Genomic DNA, 19,886 nt, shown 5'->3' on the forward strand with positions numbered 1-19,886 from the left:
CACAGATACAAGCACAAATCCCTACTTTTCCTGGTTTGCCACAAACGCGTAGGCAGATCTCTGCTCTGTCTGCACTGCTTTTATATTTAATGCTAGATTTAATATATGGGTCGGTCCCAGCAGCTTTGGATTTTGAAGTGACTGGAGGCTAAGTAACTGTTTCTCCCAGCGTACACCCGCACCGCTCCTCTGTTTGTGTTCCCCAATGATTGCTATAGTTATGTGTTGTTTGCTAACATAACCATTCATCAGACTTCTACAATCCAGAGGCAGTTTCATCTTTGACCTAGTATGACTCATGGGTGGATTGTTCAAAACGTCTGCAGTGTTAGGAGACACTGCAAGTGGCAGACAGACTCCAAGGAACGAGCAGAAAAGCTCCTGAGGATCTTTCCGGAAAACTGCAGCTCTATTAAAAGGGGAGGTGGTTATTTTTTATCTTTCCTTGAAAATGTGACTTGACTGCATCATTATGAGGTGTCTCTGAACTCTGTTGGTAGAAGCATCCATTATTTTAACACCCACTACACCAGTTCCCCTTACTCTTCTTTCAGCTCTGGTTTTGAGTCCTACCAAAGGGAGTACTTTAGATGCACAAAACAGAGAGCTTGTGCCTTCCCTTGCAAATCCCATAAGTGTATAGATGGTTCTCACTTTTTCTTCTGCATCTTTCTTTGCATGTCTAAAAGACAGTTCAGGTTCCCTGTGAATTCAGTCTTAAGGTCCTTTAAGGCTGCTTAGGGAAACATTGAATACGTTCTCTGTATATCCATGGTACAAAGGTTACCAAGATGTTTTCAGTCTGTCAGGTTGGTGACAGATCTTTCATGACCAGACAAGAAGCTTATGAGTATTGGGAACTTGACTGGCAAAAAAACAACCCAAAAGTTCTGCCTTTTGTATATTTAAAAGAGGAGATAGCCTTTGAGACTTACGGTTTGAACTTGAAGGTTTCTTTTCTATGCAGACATTTTGTGGGTATGATTTTTATTCACTGAGACATGAACTCAGGACCATTTCTGTTTCAATTTCACACATAAAATACAGGGTTACATCCACTCTGGAGCAATTGTAGGATGCTGTAGCCGAGCTTTTCCTTAGCTGGTCCACATCAGTTTTGAAAGAGAGGCTGGTACCAAGCAGATCCTCCAGAAATTCTAAGTTTCATTCAAGGTTGCCTTCCTTACCCTGCCTCACATTGTGGCTATAGGAGCACCAGATCCAGCTGGAGCAGTAGTCTGGCTGAAGACAAGGGTGTAACCTGAGTACATTATAGGTTAGCTGTGGCCACAGCCTAAAGGCTTCATCTAAGGATGTCCTTTCAAATTAGCAGTCTGGTCTTAAAAAGTGTTGTATCCTATTGTTAAAACATGCTTTCCTTCTAGTAGAGTGAAAGGTAAAATACGTACAGTCCTCGGTGGTAGCAGCTCGTGCTCAGCTAAATAGTTATGTTGTGACTGATGCAGGGCTAAACAGGGATTATCAGAAGCTTTTTCCTGTTACATTTGATTTTGCTTTAGGTTTAGGACTTAATATTTTGCCTGAACATCTCTCTTTTTTTTCATTTGGTTGGTTGATTTTTGTGTGTTTTACATGTTTGGGGTTTGTTGGTTGGTTTGATTTTTTTTTTTTTTTTCAGGTCTCAGAGTTCGTACATTTAAATGATTTCTTCAAGGTTTTTACTAGAATAATGTCTAAGCTAAAATATATCTAAATAAAAACAGTAAATAAACACTTTGCAGCTCAATCTGGTTTTGTAGTTAATAACTCCTGTATACTCATAACATTCCATATTCTCATGTTTCCAGTCGCATATAAGGGTTCTGTTTTCACATCTGATGACTTCAAAATTGCCTACTGCTGCATTATAGTAGTATTTGCTTAGGGTAAAGAAAATGACAAAAAATGAGCAGGCAAAGAAAACAGGAGAAGAAAGCATTTGGAATAATGGAATGATTTTATTTTCTTCTCAAGCACTACTTAATGTTAAAAAAAGAGCTTGAGAAGGTGGTTCGATGATTTTTTGCCTTGAAACAGAGAGGAGTGGTGAAGTGGGATGCAGGGGGTGGAGGGTGTCACAGAGATTGGGGTTTCCATCCCAAATTATGCGCTGACTGCTGTGCTGCTGCATTACACTGAAAACACTGAATAGTGCCATTATATTCCTTTTCAAAAGTTGTGGGCTATGAAATTCAGTCTGAGGTATTTTTAATGAGTGTTTTGAGCCTCAGTTGCAGCTCTTCCCAAGAAACAAGGAGCACAGTGTGCTGCTAAATACTGCCTAGGCCAAGGGTTAAACTCATTCAGTTTTTTGTTCACAGGGAGGGGAAGTAGTATCAACATTTATTTGACAGATATAAACTTGCTTCCAGAGTTAAGCTTCAGTAAAACAGCTTTCTATATAGAAAACGTCCCGAAAAATGAGGTTCTATAAGCTTTGAATCAAACTCCTAGTTTCTGAAAATGTGCCTTGTGATGTGTTTTCCAAAGCCATTGCCCACAGTGCACAGGCTGGACTTGTGCTATAGGCATCCCTGCACTGCAGACAGTGTGGCTGTGCCCATCAGGCACATCTCTGTGGGCAGAGGCTGCTGGTGGATGTGCAGCTGATGCCAGATGGGGACATCTGCCCAATTACCCCCCTGGCTGTCAATTAAACATATATAATTCAGAGGTAATCTTTGTCAGAGAGGTGCCTGCTGGCGTCTCTGGGTCTCTACCAAGGGGTTTAGTGTCATAGTTGTGATGGCTTTGGGGTGACTCCTTCCCTTCTTGCACCTCTCAGGGAGACATAGCTTTTCAGGGAAGCTTTTTTAGCATGCACCTGGTTTTAGCACAAAGTAGCACAAAAGTGGTGTTGCCTTCTTATTTTTTTTATGCGCTGATTTGCAAAGTAGTGTGTTTCAGGTCATGAGGAAAGCACCGCTTAACGCATCTGCTCTGCAACTTACTCCAGGATCTGAAATTCACGGTGGCCTGGCGCTGGTTCTTGCAAGTCATCACCGTTCAGCCTCAAGGCCCTGAAGATGCAATACATTGTGCCAATTATACTCTTCAGAAGGGGAAAATAGTCTCTTCCAGCAGTGGATATTCGCTCTGCTAATGGATTAAAGAACAGCCACAAACCACTTTTTAGTTTTACTAATAAAATTAGGTAGAGATGACTCAGCATTTGCAGAGATAATTTAGGGAGTAAGAGGACATATTTTTAGTAAATTTTCTCATTGTTCTCTTAATGCCTCATTTTTCTTGTCCACACTGTGCATTTGAAACAATGTTCAAGGAAAGTAATTTTGGTCTAGTAACAGTGGCTCTGGCAGAACTTCCAGATGGAAGTGTCCAAGAACTGAATGGCTGGTGTGTGAAATTCTGCGGCCTTGAACAGTTACTTAAAAGACTCGCTCTGCCAATACTGGTTTCCCACAAGTATTTTACATGTATCTGAAGAAAGTCAGCAGTAATAGCTGTGCTACAAGAAACAAGGTTTGGGGTTGTTTGGATATTTTTTCAGGAAGACTGATTAGCCTGTGCAGTGACCTGTTGTTGCAGTTTGAGGCTTCTGGGGAGTTACCAAGATCACCATTCGCATTTCATGTGAAGGCATGAATGACCTCATGGGGACAGTTCTTAGAGGAGTGTTAGGCAGATAACAGTGAAATTTTCCAGCTGAATTAATTAGCAGATGGGATCAGAGCATCCCTTTTAAGTTGAAAAAGTGTTTTTTAAGTGCATATGTGTCAAATGTACTTTTTTTTAAATCAGTACAGAGAAGTTAAGGCTGTTAAAGGTCAGCTGAACTTTCTAAATGAGGGTTAGATGTCACCTAGTTAAAATGCTGTAAATACAGCTAAAGGAAGCAGTGAACTGGGAAACTAATCATGAAGTGTTTTGTTAATGCTTTTCGCCATGAATAACATTTTGTAATAAACAGATGGGTACTTAGACTACAGTGACCAAAGGCTGAATGTTTTCTGATCTATAGGGTTTGTGGTGTTTAGCTGCTGAGAAGTTCCAGATTTCCTTTGGCATTGATGACAGTGGGATGGATGTGCAAAATAAATTCCCCTGTAGGATTCTGTCCCTACAGCTAGCCGAGGAGGAAGTTCTCTGAGCTACAAGAATCTGCCTTTCTTCCCCTTTCTTCTTCTTCTTTACAAAGGGCTCTGCTAGTTTTGTGGTGGTTGCTGCTGGCTTTGCAGTAGCAAACTCCTTATCAACTAGAAATTAGCGTAATTTAAAGGTGGGAAATAAAATCGGTATTAATATCAATTTATGTTTGTAAGAACTGCAAAGAAATTAAATGATTGGATCTTTACACATGAAGATGACAGGTTGGTCTGTGGAATGAAAGGTCCGTATCTGTGGGTGCCCATGTCATCTCTTCTTTTGTATTTCCTCACTTGCACACTGAAATAGCATATATAATACAGCGTGGGTGGTATTTGCCCGTTATGTTATACAGCTACAATTTTATTAGCCAAGTGAAAAGAGACCAAGCAGAGCCTCCAGTTCCAGTAGCTTTGCTGAACTTGTAATTATGGAGATGTATAGCTACCTGAGGATTTGCTGCAGCTGAAATTTGTATTAATCTGACTCTGCTGTAAGAAGTTTTAACCGAGAACTACTGAAAATAGCCTTGTCATAAAACTTTACATTAGCTTTCCTAGACAACTTTAATTTTTTAACTTCCACACTGTTTAACTATTAAAGAAGATTGTTTAGTTACTACTTTTCCTGATAAATATTTAATTTTCACCTGAATTTTACTGCCAGGTATTTCCACTAATTGATTTGGGGCACTGGAAGAGAGTTTAAAGTCTAGTCAGAGCAATCCTGCTGCTTTTGCCTATTTTAGAAAATATTTTGACATAAGCCAGTTTGTCATGCTCAGAAATCCAAATCCATGGTTACAATAACAAATCTGTGTATCTTCAAATGTAGAAAATGGCAAGTTTCTTTTGGAGACCATACTAGAAATGCCAAGGAATGAGACTGTTATTAAAATCTTTCTCTGTGTATTTTCACTTTCTTAATTACAGTGTTGATTTTTGGTTAGTAATCGCATACCTAAAATAGTAATTTCTGAAGTCGTCTGGTTTGCCACAGCTGAAAAGCAGGGGCAAAAGGTGTAACTTTGCTGCCGTGTTTTATTTTAAGGACAGGTATTTGGAGTAAAACACACCTAAAGTAAACCCCACTGTTTAAAAACAAGACACCACCATCAAAATCAACTGACAGATAAAACTGTACCTCAGAGATAATGGAAGGCAAGCGCCTGCATTAAAGGGAATTCAGCTTATGTGGTGAGCATAAAGTGGGAAAGCAGTCCACTAAAATCTTGAAAGAGAGGAGCACTAAATAGTCTTATTGTACATACACAGCAGATGATCAATCGCCTGTTTTTAAAGCAGTATAAGAGACTTATTCTGTTACTGCATTTGGCCTCTATCCTGCCTTTGATGGTATGTGCTTAGTCTGTGCAAAAGCATGTGGGATATGTGCCAGGAGTGGAGCTTTCAACTACATTCAGATGGAAAATATCTTCAAAGGAATGAGGTGCCATTAGGTTATCATGAAAATTTGCCTCTTCTACACCCTCCATGCAAATGGGGTGCATACCTGGTGGCTGGAGGCACAAAGTGGAGATCTGGAAATTTAAAAGCAGTGTGGGAGTGTGTGGCTGCTCAATTTAAATGTGTCACTTCTCCTCTTTGCTTTGCCCTAGTATGTAGGGGTGATGAATCACACTTCTTCCAACACTTCCTAACTACGCAGTATAAGCTGAACAGCAAAGTAAAAACTAGTAAGCCCAGGTGTGAGAGCTATCTTTATGGTCTAAAGCTATTTTTATGGTCATCTAATCCTTCCTATGGGGTTAACACCTACACTTTAAAAGGGAGGAGAGGAGGAAAACGGCGGAAGAACTCCAAGTGTCTTGGCAATGTTAGGTCCAGAGCAACAACACTTGGACTACTGCTTCTTGCTTTTAATCCCACCCTTCAAGCAGTAGACTTTTCTTAAATATGAATTATGCATTTCATTTTACGCCAGAAAGGAGAACTGTTTGAAACAGGAATTTGTCTTTGGATGCTGACAGCGTTGTTCTCCTGTGAGTAGTTTTCAAGCCTCTTTTGAAGTATAGATTTCTGGCAGGGTTATTTGTTTAAGAACCCTGCTGCTCAATATCATCTTTAAGGTTATTTTCATACAAGTTGCCTATCATGAGCACTTACTGGTTGGTTTTCTTCCCTTTCAAAGCTGTAGATACATATAGAATTTTTAGCAGCTTTAATTTACTGAGAAAATTTATGCTGTTCAGAATTTGGAATGGTTATTTTTAGTATTGGTTACAACTGTATCTGACTTCATAAATAGTAATGAAAACACTGGATGAAGTTTTCACTGTCATTTCAGTGCAGTTGTTAAACTGAAGTATAAAAATAATTTGGGAATCAGACTGAGCTGAAGTACAAGCGGCTTTCTGGATGATTACCCAGGAAAGAACAAACAAAATCTTGAACTTTGTGTTTAAACTTTTCACAATGTGATACATAAGTATTTGTAAAATATTTAGCATGACCAAATTGTGACATCTCATTGCTGAGCACCCAGAATGTGATGGGAACACAGGGCATCAGTGGATGAAATGGCTGTCTTTATTGTGGCAGGTGTGAATGATGAATGTACCTTCTTCTTTTAGACGAACATAAAGGGACTCTGTCCTTATCAGCTGTTACTAATGCACAAGCAAGTGTAATAAAATAAACAAAAACCTTTCAATCAAAAGTTGAAATCTCCCTTTGGGATTGATGGAAATGTTAATATCACTATTTGATCCTAAACAGGTGGTACTTTTTTTTTTTTTTTTTTCCCCCTGGTAAATGGTTAGTGAAATAATTGCTAAATGAACTGGGAGGTGGGGGAATACGTCCTGGATATCTTCCAGATATTGCTGGGCACTTTCTCCTTTTAAAGAATTCTGTATTGCAGTTTGTGCCAAAGAATGGCCTAAGCAAGTAAGTAGAGGGAGATTTTTTTTTAAATGATTATTGATTGCTAGAACATGAAAGAATTGGTGAAACTATTAAAATATTTAGTATTGGAATATCATAAGCAGCATGCTGTTTTGGATTTTGGTGGAAGTAGAGGGAGGATGAATTGAGTAGGACTGGAAAAATGAGCAGACAGCAAATGTTGAATGCATAATGTGTAAAGCAGGCTACTTTGACCGGGTACCTTCATAGCTTGCAGCTAAACATGGTGATGTGCATTATTCATAATTTACAACTTAGTGGCCTGATGTTGCCTGAAAATGTAAAGTGACTTTTAAAATTTGATTTCACAGAGCTAAATGAAAGGCCAGTTCAAAATGCATAAAGCAGTAAGGATGTGTAGCTGGAAATCAGTGAGCTTCCTTTCACTGCAATAAATTTATAATGTTGGGTTTTTTTTGTAACTAAGTACCACCTTGAGAGAATAATAGTCATTTCCTGCTGTCATTATGTCTGGGATCCACCTCACCTAAAAGGGACCCTGTAACACAGGTGTTTGGGCTCTTTGTCATTGACACTAAAAAAGTACAGCTGTACTGCTAAGGACAAGTTCATTTCCGGTGCGCTCAGGTGACTTTTTTGGGGTAGGAAGAATTGCTCTCTGGAGCTTCAGTATTTCCTCATCGATTATACAAAGAACCTGATTGTCAAGAGCAACAGGGACAGGGGACCACCACCCACTGCAGCTGCTTCCCAGATCCCAGGTGTTGCTACAAGTTGTATTCCACCAGTACACACATTTCCTTTCCCTCACTACCTTACAGTGTGGCATCTGTGGTAGCAAATGGCCTGGAGGCACAGTCTTGCCATTAGCCTTCATTGTGGCAGCTTCCATATCAATGTCCCACTTGTGTGCCTCATCCTCTTCCTTTGATCTTCACCCTGGGATCCCTTCTTTCCTTCCCTGGTGTGAGTTCTCATTCTATGATGCTCAGGGAGAGTAGACAGGTCTTCTGGCTCTCCTTTCTAATGTCTTTCACATTTGACCATGTTGATGACCTTTTTCAGTCCAGTGTATGAGGCTTTTGTTATGGTCATGTAACGCACAGCTATTCTGGGGGAGTCATGGAGCCCCTATGGATCAGAACAGTACTAGTGTGAAGCAGGGAAAGCAGCCAAGCTTCTGGGAGATGGATGCAGCTGCAGGGCTGTGGGGAACGGGCCGACAAGTTTGCCTAGTACTTGTCTGAAGTATGGCAGCAGGGCCATGCTCGATGGCTGAAAAATGCCTTCCAAGTTCTGTGGAAAATTTGTGTGGCCTCATAGGCCTTGTAACCACATTCAAGTCAGACACGACTGCTGGCTACAGATGATGTCATCCGTGTGGTGCACTCATTCCTGAATGCTTCCTCTGTCAGCTCCTATTTTCTGTGCCATGAATGACTGCTGGTTTGCTTCTATACCCAGCAGACTGAGATTTTAATTTATTGTGTTTAAATTTTTTAGTAGGGATGTCACAGAACTGCACTGAATCAACATCTCTGTAAGACCCAAGAGTTCCTGCTTTTGTGGATGTTGTACTTCTCCTGGTCCTGCAAGACTGGAGTGTCATCGGGCTCTAAATCTCAGCAGATTTCATATGCACAGTGTTTCACTTGAATAAACTGTCAGATTTTATTTTGAGGTAGACTGATCAAAGCTAAGATGAGTTTGGAATAATGATCTTATTTACAAATACTTGAGTAAGAAGCATTTCATGTTACTGAGGCACACTCCAGTGAAAATGCTGAGTGACATAAATGCTACAAGACTGCTGTTCCATTGTCTAAATGCCTGCAAGAAAAAAACTCCATGAAAACACTTAGCAGGTTTTAATCAGATGCTTTTACTCATGGGCTGATAGCAGACAGGCTTGCTCTCCTCAGCTAACCTTGGGCAGTGTAGTAACACTGGTGGGCTCTCTGCCTTTTCTCCTGTTGGTCAAAAATATCCCTGCTCCAAAGTATGCCTTTTTTTGCTGGGAGGATTGATGAAGTTTGGTCTTTATCAGGTAGAATCCATCAGTTACTTTAGTAAGACACATACATAAGCATAGGCACGTTTCCATTTTTCTGTTTGTGCATGAGGATGAAAGCAAGTATCTTGCTGCAAGGGTGGCTGATAAATACATCCTTCCACAGCCTCAGCCAAACTGTGGAGGCCTGAGACTAGTCTGGGTGCAAGAGCATTTGTCTGAAGTTTCTAAATCCTTTATAGGTGTATTTTCGGAGCACTAAACTAATATCATTATTACATTCCATCTAATGTCTTTTTAATGTTACTCTGTTGCCTCCAATGAAATGCACTTGGCAGGGATCTCTTTCATTAAAAGATGATGTATGTTTGGATGTGCCTATGTACAGGGATAGATGAAGTGGAAAATATGGGAGGTTTTCTGCTGGAACTGACACACAGGGTGTGATGGCTGGCACGGGCTTGGGTGGTGGTCATTGGGGATGCTTTTGGTTTAATGAAGCTGGAGAACATTGAGTGTGTTCGAATATATTTGCACTTGAGATTTATTGTAGATAGCATTGCATCAGATGAAAAATGTTCAGTACAGAAAAATAGATGTCTTTTTTTTCCTTATCTTCTCTGTATCTCTTATTTAGCATTTTGTTATGAACTCAGTTACTGCAAGGTTGGTTATGACAAATGCTAAAAAAAAAAAAAATTAGTACTTCTGTCTGCCATTGTTCTTTATGTGCTTTCTGACAATATTATAAAATTGTAGGATCATAGAATTGTTTGGGTTGAAAGGGACCTTCAAAGATCATCTAGTTCAACCCCTCTGCAACGAGCAGGGACATCTTCAATGAGATCAGGTTGCCCAGAACCACATCCAGGCTGGCCTTGAATGCCTTGAGGGTTGGTGCATCCACCACCTCTTTGGGAAACCTGTGCCAGTGTTTTACCCTCCCTCATTGTAAAATATTTCTTCCTCACTTCCAGCCTGAATCTCCCCTCAAACAGTTAATAAAATAGATAATCTAAGTGAGCATTGCTTCCTGGTGGCATAGGTCTGTTAGAGGCAATGAGAGTATGTTGGGCAAAAACCTGCTCAGCAAGTTCCAGGGCAGGTGAACTTGGCCTTTCCCCTCTGACTTTCAAAACCAGTCAGCATTGAAGGATTCAGTCATTGTGTCCTCCATCACCTGAGTGACAGCACTGCTGTGGTGGTGCATATATCCTGTGCTTTCCCCAGGAAAACATCATGCATTTAATATCTCTGGTGTAAGCCTCACTACTGGGTAGTTACTTTTGACAAATCATATTAAACAATTTTAGACAAATTGCTTTTGTAAAGATGCTTTGTACTTCAATTTGTGGCTGAAAAGCAGGTATTACCCTAGGTGGGAAAAAAATGGGGATTTATTTTTTAGTATCCCAGTGAAGCAGAGACCAAACTGAGCAGTGACGCATCTGGGAGGAGGTGGGATTGAGCAGCTGCCCACTCACAAGTAGCCTGTTTGTACAAAGCACTGCCTGGAGGTACCAGGACCTGGGCTCAGGCTCAGATCTGAGCCAGGTTGGCTGAACTGCCCACCTATAATGGTTTTCTGTTCTACACTCAGTTACTGCTTTTTATTTTGCTCTAGTAATTATTTACTGGGCACAAAGGGAAAAGGACAGTCTGTAGGTTGAGTACAAGAGCATTTGTCTGGGATATGGTGTGTTTCTTGTAAAAGTGGAGTTTGTGCGGTTTAATGGATTATTATTTGTTCTGAAGTGAGTGGAGATCTGTGTTTCAGGGCCTCTTGAGTTAAAATAGGTGCATTTGTCCAAGGAACAAAAATATTTGATTTCAGTGATTGGCTTTTTGATACAGAAACACTGTTTTTTTGCTGAAGACTTGCTGGTGAGCTGTAATTTGCAGTATTTGCTGCAGGTGTGGATTTAATTGACGTGCTGATGAGACGAATCCTTACGATCAGCAAAGCAGCAGCTCTGGGAGCTAATAATTGAACAAGAACATCTGCTTTTTATAGAAGGAAGACTTTCAGTCTGGAAGTCAGTGTGGAAGGAAATGCTTGCTGTTGACTCCTCCAAATTACCCAAGAACTCTGTTAGGGTAGCACAGATGGGCTTTGACCAGCCTCAGTGCCTCACAGCAGGAGGCTAGGGATAAGCCCATATGAAGTCAGAACCCAAGACTTAAGTCTGTATCATGCAGTGTCCAACAAACCCTCAGTACCTTGTGTTTTGTATGATAGGTCTGTTAATGAACATTTTGGTTTCAGTATGTGGTACACAGATGTACATAGCACCACCTGACATTTGAAGGGCCATGGGATGAAATAGCTACCTTGCAAAATTTACATTAGAAATTATCCTTGGCAGACATAAGAAAACTATATCCCAAGTTCCCTTCTTCTACCTCTTCAATTTTGTGGTATTTTTCCCTCAAATATAAAAATACACTAAAGATGGATTCTCAGCTGCCATCCAGAGAGATGGATGAATGTTTTCTGTAGCTTTAAAACTAATGTAATAATTGTCAGCTGCCCTGTGGGTATGGCTGGAATATCCACTGATTTTGCAAACTGTTTTGACAGTGTTGTTTGCTGGACAATTTCTTAGCATAATAATTTTTCTGCTGCTAATTAAAAACATCTTTGTAACCCTAGTCTTTGTTTTCTTCTTCCAGCAAAGAGCTCCAGGGAAAGTTTTGCATGATGCTGTTTGCAACCACCTGAACCTTGTTGAAGGCGACTATTTTGGCCTTGAATTTCCAGATCATAAAAAGATGATGGTAGGTAAAAGGATTAATTTTTCAGCTGGTTTCCATCTACATACACACTGTATTATTCTCTCATTTTGCTCCTTACTTACAAGGTATGTTTAATCCTCAATCTCGACATGAAAAAAGGACTTTAAAAAAAATATTCTTGCCTGCTAATGTTGAAAAAGTGTTTTTAAAACCTGATTACTCCTGTCAGATTTCATTTCTGTTGAAAGTAACAGCCAATTCAGACACAAGTTGGAAAAGCATTTTATCATAATCAGTTGCTGTAGAGAAGCCAAAGGCTAGACTGTTGCAGCATCTCAACTCTGATTTTACAGTCCCGCTTAATATAGAGTGTGGAAATAATCTTTTCCACAGACAGAGAAGTTGCCATGATTGTGACACAGTTGCCTGAAAACCACCATGGGGCAAGGAAATGGATAGATAAAATATAATAAGGTTAAAAAAAGGATGGCAAAATCAAAAAACACAAATAAACTGATGAAAGACCTGTTTGGTGAATTGAAAGGTGTTCTGGTCCTGACACAACTCTGAGAAGAGCTGCCAGAAACATTCAGGCATTACACTAACACTTCTAGGGTGGAAAGAGTATCAGGTAGCAGAGAAAGCCAAAGGCTAATGACTTCTCACCCTCTAATGACATTTTTTCCTGAAGTTTATTTTACTTTAGACTTACTGTGTGACCCAGCGGCATGTGTGCTAGTCATCTAGATGGCTAGACCAGCACCTTCGGGTGTGTACTGAATTTCTTGCTTGTTAGTGAATTCTGCATCAGTATCCTGGCTGACAGAAATTACTTTGGGGAATTAAAAAAATATTAAAAAAATAATCTATTTTCTGTCCATGTACATAAATTTCTGCAAGAAGCAGTATTTCTTAACAAAAGGAAAAAAAAGAGGATTTATCTGCTGCCACAGTAATCAGTTGCCATGCCTTAGTACAGGCTTACATAGACGCTAAAACCGAAAACTCATGGTCAGAATGTTTTAGGCTAACTATAATTAAAGAAGACATTGTAAAAACATGGGCATCGATCTTTAGAAGTGATCTGCTTCACAGTTTGCTCCTGGATTTACATGAAACACATTTTACTAGAAAGTTTCACATTCTGCCAGATATCCTTGGCTAATGCTTTAGGTAACTTGAGAGCTTAACGTACAGTGCAACTGTACAGTACTGTTGCAACAGAGGGCCCATGTAGCCATGTTAATAATGACATCCTGACATTCCTGACGGATGAATGGATGTAAAGCCGAAACAAATCCTCAAGTCTCTTGTATATACAGTTCCTTTTTAGTTTTCTAGCAAACAGAGAAGGTCATTTGATCAACCTTCTGTACTTCACAGGTCATTTAAGTTTCAAATAGATGACCCTCTGTTTTGCTCAGAAACTTGAAGTAAACTAACAATTTTAAGTCTCGTGAAAACAAAATGGTTTATTTGCTTCAGGCAGAACACAGGAGAGACTGAGGTGCTGCCAGTGCCTGAGGCCTTCGCAGTGGCAAGGACTGGCTAGAAATAGGTCTAGACAATCACAGCGGGTCAGCCATAGCTCTGATGAAGCCTTCAGGCTATTGCCAGTTTGACCTGAAGGAAAATGCCTCCATCTATAAAGCATGGTAAAATTCACCTAGCCCCTACTGTTGCAAAAGGAAATACAGCCAAGTATCTGAGAGTGGCGGTCTGTCTTCCTGCTGTAGGTTCCACTCTTTGCTTCTGAAAAAGACTGCCCACATTTTGCCCGCATCGAGTCAGCTATGCCCCAAGACTGGTGAGAGAGATTCAGAGGAAGTAGTGCTGTTAACCCCCTAAAAGCAACTCAGAAATTCCGCAGCAGATCTGGTTATGAATCATTTGCAGAGCTATCCCCAGAGAGGAGTCACCAGCTCCGGAGCGAGGCAAACCCCGCGTGCAGGAGCCTCAGTTCTGAGTGGCGAGAGCCCCCCAGGGCGCCCCGAGCCCCCGCCAGGCCTTGCCCAGGAGCCGCAGCCCCGCTGAGGCGAGCAGGGACCCACAGGGGGCGGAGCCAGGAGGCACGGCCCCGCCCCGAGCGGGGAGGGCGGGAGCAGCGCGTGGGCGTGGCGCGGCGGTTGGTGCCGGCAGCGCTAGCGGGCAGTGAGCGGGAGTGGGAATGCTCGCATCAGAGCCGGGGCCCGGTTCCGGAGCTCTGCTCTGGCTGCCCCGGCGGTGGCAGCGTCGGCACCGGGCAGAGCCGGTGAGAGGGGAGGCTGCAGCGGAGAGCTCGGGATGCAGGGAGTGCCTGCACCGGTCTCGTGGGGCGAGGGTGCACCATGGGCCGGGCTGCACTCGGTGGGCCCTGGTGGAGGCCCTCCTGCAGCGGGGGCTGAGCTGCGGGCACTGTCAGTAGCTGAAAGGTGTCAGGGGAACTGAGAGGGAGCTGAACTGCTTGCTCCAGGCCCACTGTGCAGGGGACATAAGCGTACACCATAGCGCATACAGAAGAGGAGGAGGGCATTAATCCAGGAAGCTGGGAGCTAGTAACAAAAGAAAACACAAAGAAGGAGGAAGAGGTGATTGTCCTGCTTTAATCAGCACTGATGCAGGCTCACCTTGAGTACTGGGTGTAGTTCTAGGCCCCTCCATTGAACAAGGTACATGAAGCTCCTTGAATGCATCCAGAGGAGGGGAGCAAATTTGTTGAGAGGACTGGAAGGCATGCCCTGTGAGGAGCGGCTGAGGACACCGGGTTTGCCTAGTTCAGAGAAAAGGAGGCTGAGGGGGCACCTCGTGGCTCTCTACAGCTCTTCCTGAGGAGGGGAACTGGAGAGGGAGGTGCTGATCTCTTCTTGCTGGGATCCACTGATAGGATGTGTGGGGATGGTTCAGAGCTGTGCCTGAGGTGGTTTAGGCTAGACATTAGGAAGCATTTCTTTACCTAGAGGGTGGCCCAACACTGGAACAGGCTTCCTAGAGAGGTGACCAATGCCCTGTGCCCATCAGTGTTTCAGAGGCATTTGGACAACACCCTTAATAATGTGCTTTACCTTTTGGCCAGCCCTGAAGTGGTCGAGCAGTTGGACTTGATCACTGTAGGTCTCTTCCAGCTTCCGTTCTTTTTCTCCCTACTTCTTTCCATAACAGTACATGCTGAGGAAATACTGGATGACATTTCTTCCCACTAGCAAAATGGACTGAACAGGCATCATGTCCCATCATAGGCATTGGTTCTGTCACTCTGTGGGAAGGAGGCCTGTGCCTTCTGCTGGGGGTGAGAGATGTCGATTGTCTCTGGATCATTTGGGCATCTGAACAGAGTTGTGAAAAACACGTGTGAGGTGGTTTGTGAAACTCTTCTGTGTTCATCCAGTTTATTTGGGTTTCCACAGGATAGCAAAGGACCACATGTCTGACATTGGCAAAGCTTAAAGATCTATCCCTCGGCCTGAAGCAGGACGTGCTCCTGAGCTGAGTGGTTGCAAATCTTGTTCATGCAGACAAGACCTGCTCATTTCCTTGTGATTTCCACCCACTCAACCCCACCCCTCCCCCAAATACTGGTTTGTAAAAACGCCTGAGTTGTTTCTTCTGGAGAAACAGAGCAAAACACAAGAGCCTGAGAACAGTGCTCCATCAGGAGTCCATCTGGCCCAGTACTCTTGCTCCTGTGGCATCCCGTACATGTCTAAAGGAGAGTAGATGAGGAGGGCAGGCGAGAAAAGCACTGTAAAGAAACTCAATATATTGTCAATATAACTATTAAGTACGTATTTGTTTATTCAGTGATGGGTGTGTGGAGAATCACTCCTCCTAACACACGCACTCACTATCCAGCGTGTCACAAATTTATGTTAGTAGATATACCTATTCATAAGATTTCTGAGAAAAGGAGGGGTCCTTTTTGGAACTCTGCCACTCCTCCTTGAGCATGCATGCTGGCCTCTGGTGGTGGTTGACGGTGGTCGTGAGGAGGAAGGCTCAAAGTCTTCAGCTAGGTTGAACTTTTTACCTTTTTTCTTGAAGTATGCGCAGTACTTTCATGGCAGTTTCCCAAACCACCAAAGCAGTCCTAACTGGTATACATCTTTAGCACACAAGCAGTCCCTATTGGCTTAGGCCTAGACAAGCAGGAACAAAGTTGCTTAATTAATTAGCTGACCTTGCAATTTCATGTTTTTTCTTTTTCTTAAAGCTTCCATGTCTTAGTATTCTTTCTTAGTATTCAAAGCTTCTTTGTCTTAGTGAATTTCTACTATCACAGGTCTACTTCTGTCTCAGGGTCCAGAGGGTTTACATAGGCCTCAGTGCCTGGGACTGGCCTCCCTTGGGACCTGCACTGTAGATAGCCCCTCAGACCTAAGTCAGAGCTTGTCATGCAGAACTGTATGCATAACATAGCATAGCTGTTCTGAGCTATGCTGTTCCATTCAGTTCTGTTCCTTTCCGTTCCGTTCCTTTCCATCCCGTTCCGTTCCTTTCCACCCTGTTCCATTCCATTCCATTCCATTCCATTCCATTCCATTCCATTCCATTCCATTCCCTGCACTCACAATAAGTTGTATAATGATGAGACCATTATTTACCTGAAATGGCAAGGGGTTTTAAGCACCAAAAACACTTTCAAAGACACAAATCAGAAAGGTTACAGGTGGAAAGAGTATTTTATTTATTTATAAGTAAAGTTAGTTGGATTACGTTAGGTTAGGTTAGTTTACTGAATTTTAGCCTAGTTTAGTTTAGATTATATTTTCTTTTCCTAAATCTTTCAGAGCAGTGCTGTGGTGGTGCGTGAGCCGTGCAAGAACCCAGCCAGAATGGGCTGGGGAAGACCTGACAAGGGGTGGTGCTTAATGCCACAGAGAACAGGCAACAATCCTGGGGCCACGCTGGGACCACCCTGGGAGTCCAGAACTCTGCCTCCCCCCGGATGCGGGGCACGAGGGCCAGCTGCCTGGAGCACGAGCCGCTGCCTTTGGGCCACAATAACCCAAAGGAGCCCCGTGAAGGGGCTGTGCTCGGCTGCAGGGGAAGGCAAAAAACCCCGGGAACGCTTGCTAGTCCACCTGGGGGCAAAAAAGCTCTTCCCCCCCAGCTGCAGGACGCGAGGGCCACCTTCATGGAGCATGAGCACCAGGCGATAACCAAGCTGGAATGTACTGTGGAGCCCTGGCAAGTGGTCATGCTCAGTGCTCAGAGGAAGGCAAAAAACCCCCGGGGACCAGTGCCAATCTGCCCCGCGGGAAAATTCCTTCCTGACCCCATTGCTGGCGATCGGCTATTCCCTGAGCACCTGAGCAAGACCTGCTCCTGGTCCAGGCTGGTTATGGCTCTTGGGGAACACTGGCACTGCCTTTTCTGCTTCCACCTGGAGCCATCTCAGGGGCTTCCAACAACAGCAAAGTGACCCTGGCCTGATCAACCCTGGGGGCAAGAGCCCTTCCTGTGCCTGGCAGTGGGAGCTATAAAGCACTGCAGGAGGACACTGGGCCATCTGTGGACCTATTCCTTATGGCTGCTGCCACTATCTTCCCAGAAGATGAGGATGGCGATCCCCCCGCAGACTGAAGCAGGATTTCCATCCATCCGATGAGCTGCGAGTGTGGCCCCTCCAGGAGCTGGAATTGCAGCAGAGAACCTCCCGCACCTTCGGGCGGTCTTCCCCCCTCTGCCCCTCCAAGTAATTCCACGGGTGTCTCGGGATTCCTCTCGGGTGCCTTCAGGCTTCCAGCTCTGTCCTGGTGGCAGCGCCGCGTACTCTGGCAGTGGGACCTGGGAGGATGCTGCCTTATACTGCCCCAGAGCATTGTGATGCTGCGTTGGTGGGTGGTGGCACTGTGACACAGGGATGACGGGGCTTCCGCAGCTCTGCCCACTGCAGCCCAGCTGCTGCTGCCCCTTTGCCCAGCATCCCTTGGAGAAAGGCCTTTGGGCTGCTGGCCCTGAGGCAGTGCCTGTGTCCAGGAGGCCCAGGGGGATGTTCCTGTCCGTGGCAGCCACACACTGGGCACCGCTGCTGGGTGTCCCTGTAAATTAATCTGCGTGTTCTGACTGTATCAATAAAGCGTTTATACCACATATGGTCGTTTGACTGTGGTGATCCCAGAGGTGAAAGAAAGGGGTTTTGGTTCCCTCTGCATGAACTTTGCAGAAACGTAGAGAGCATACAGGATTTCCTCACCATTCCTTATCAGTACTCCAAGTGGCATTTGCTACTATGCTGTTTATGGTGAGGTCTTCTTCTTGGAAAAAAAGAAGCCTTCTTGGAAAGAAGAATAATTTAAGAAATCTCTTCAGCTTTTGTTACACAGGGTGTTTAGATACTTCCTTGTGTTTATTACCATTCATGTGTCTAGTTTGGGGGTTTACCCCACCCAGGGAAGGGCTGTGAGAATGAAGGCCTTAGGCCCACTGTAAGAGAGGATCATGTTTGAGATCATCTTAAGAACGTGAATGTGCACAAGGCCATGGGACCTGATGAAATTCATCCATGGATCCTGAAGGTCCTGCAAATGAAGTTGCTAAGCCACTGTCCATCATATTTGAAAAATCATGGCAGTCAGGTGAAGTTCCTGATGACTGGAAAAAGGGAAATACAACCCCATTTTCAAGAAAGGGAATATGGAAGAGCTAGGGAACTATAGACCAGTCAGTCTCACCTCTGTGCCTGGCAAAAATTTGGGGCAGATTCTCCTGGAAAGCATGCTAAAGCACATGAAGAACAGCAAGGTAGTTGCTCGTCCTGTATCTGAATGGGGCCTACAAGGGTGCTGGAGAGGGACTCTTCATTAGGGACTGTAGTGATAGAACAAGGGGTAACGGGTTCAAACTTAAACAGGGGAAGTTTAGGTTAGATATAAGGAAGAAGTTCTTTACTCTGAGGGTGATGAGACACTGGAATGAGCTGCCCAAGGAAGTTGTGAATGCTCCATCCCTGGCACTGTTCAAGGCCAGGTTGGATGGGGTGGGTGACATGGTTTAGTGTGAGGTGTCCCTGCCCATGGCAGGGGATTTGGAACAGGATGATCTTAAGGTCCTTTCCAACCCTAACTATTCTGTGATTCTGTGAATCGTTGTTTCCATGCAAAGCAGCACTGAGAGTAATATTTACACTTAAATTATAGTAATGAATTTATATCATGCAGTTGAGGTGAATGTGCCTGTGGGATTTAAAACTTTCTGAGCTTCATAATGGCCATAATGTAGAACTCAAGCATTGTGCAAATTAAAAAAAAAATGCAGTTAATGGTGTGTCTGAGAAATAAACCAGGCATGTATATTTTACATTCATATCGTCTAAAGAGAATGAGTTGCTTTTCCAATGCAGAGTGCAATGTAAAAAGAAAAATAAATATTTAGAGCATATTTGTTTGGATGTAATCATATGTACCTGAAGTCATATATTTACAGTTCAGCTGTGTTTGTTTCAACGTGCAAGGCTCCAGAGCTCATATCTGATGTATTGATGTCAGTTGGCAGCTGTATGCATTCAAGTGTGCTGTGTTTGTGGCAGAGAAAATCTGCATGGGAGATGAACGTGGAGGGTCTGAGGGCTGCACTTCCTGTTGGGACAAGGAGAAATGAGGCATTGTGGCCAAGCCTGGGTTTTCATGGGGTTTCATCACACTTGATGTTTGCTCAGTTCTCCAGCTGCTGACATCCAGTCACTATGAGGGCATGCCAGACTTTGTTTAAAAAAATAATCTAGCCTTTGTAGTTCCTCAGAAAATGGAAAACATGAATCTTAATTGAATCCTCACATTATTTTTAATTTCCAGTTTATATATTGGTCTCAGATTGGCTGTGTTTAGATACAGTGTGGGAGTTACACATGTGTAAGTTTTGATTGCTCAGGTTTGGTGACAGTGGTAAGGTCTTTGTTTCACCCTCCCTCTCTCCCTCCACACATGGCCAGCAAGTCAAGGGAGGTGATTCTGCCCCTCTCCTCTGCTCTTCTGAGACGCCATCTGGAGTACCGCTTCCAACTCTGAAGTCAGTACAGGAAAGATATGGACCTGTTGGAGAGGGTCCAGAGGAGGCCCACAAAAATGATCAGAGGGCTCTAGCGCTTCTCCTGTGAGGGAAGGCTGAGAGAGTTGTGGTTGTTCAGCCTATAGAAGACAAGACTGTTGCAATAGGATGAGGGCTAATGG

The 19,886-nt window shown here is 43.4% G+C and overlaps 1 protein-coding gene across 6 annotated transcripts in view; it reads left to right on the forward strand.

Moving 5' to 3' along the window:
• FARP1 (FERM, ARH/RhoGEF and pleckstrin domain protein 1) overlaps window positions 1-19,886 on the forward strand; it is a 217,393-nt gene that overhangs the window by 129,230 nt on the left and 68,277 nt on the right. For all 6 annotated transcript variants that reach the window (XM_057402081.1, XM_057402086.1, XM_057402083.1 and 3 more), the window contains exon 3: window positions 11,680-11,784. In XM_057402081.1, coding sequence (XP_057258064.1) covers window positions 11,680-11,784 — 105 coding nt within the window. The remainder of the gene's footprint in view (window positions 1-11,679; window positions 11,785-19,886) is intronic.

This window comes from Pezoporus wallicus, unplaced genomic scaffold (assembly GCF_028554395.1).
Source record: "Pezoporus wallicus isolate ANWC-B61680 ecotype Strahan unplaced genomic scaffold, APGP_CSIRO_Pwel_v1 contig_6520, whole genome shotgun sequence".
In the NCBI taxonomy this organism is placed as follows: domain Eukaryota; kingdom Metazoa; phylum Chordata; class Aves; order Psittaciformes; family Psittacidae; genus Pezoporus; species Pezoporus wallicus.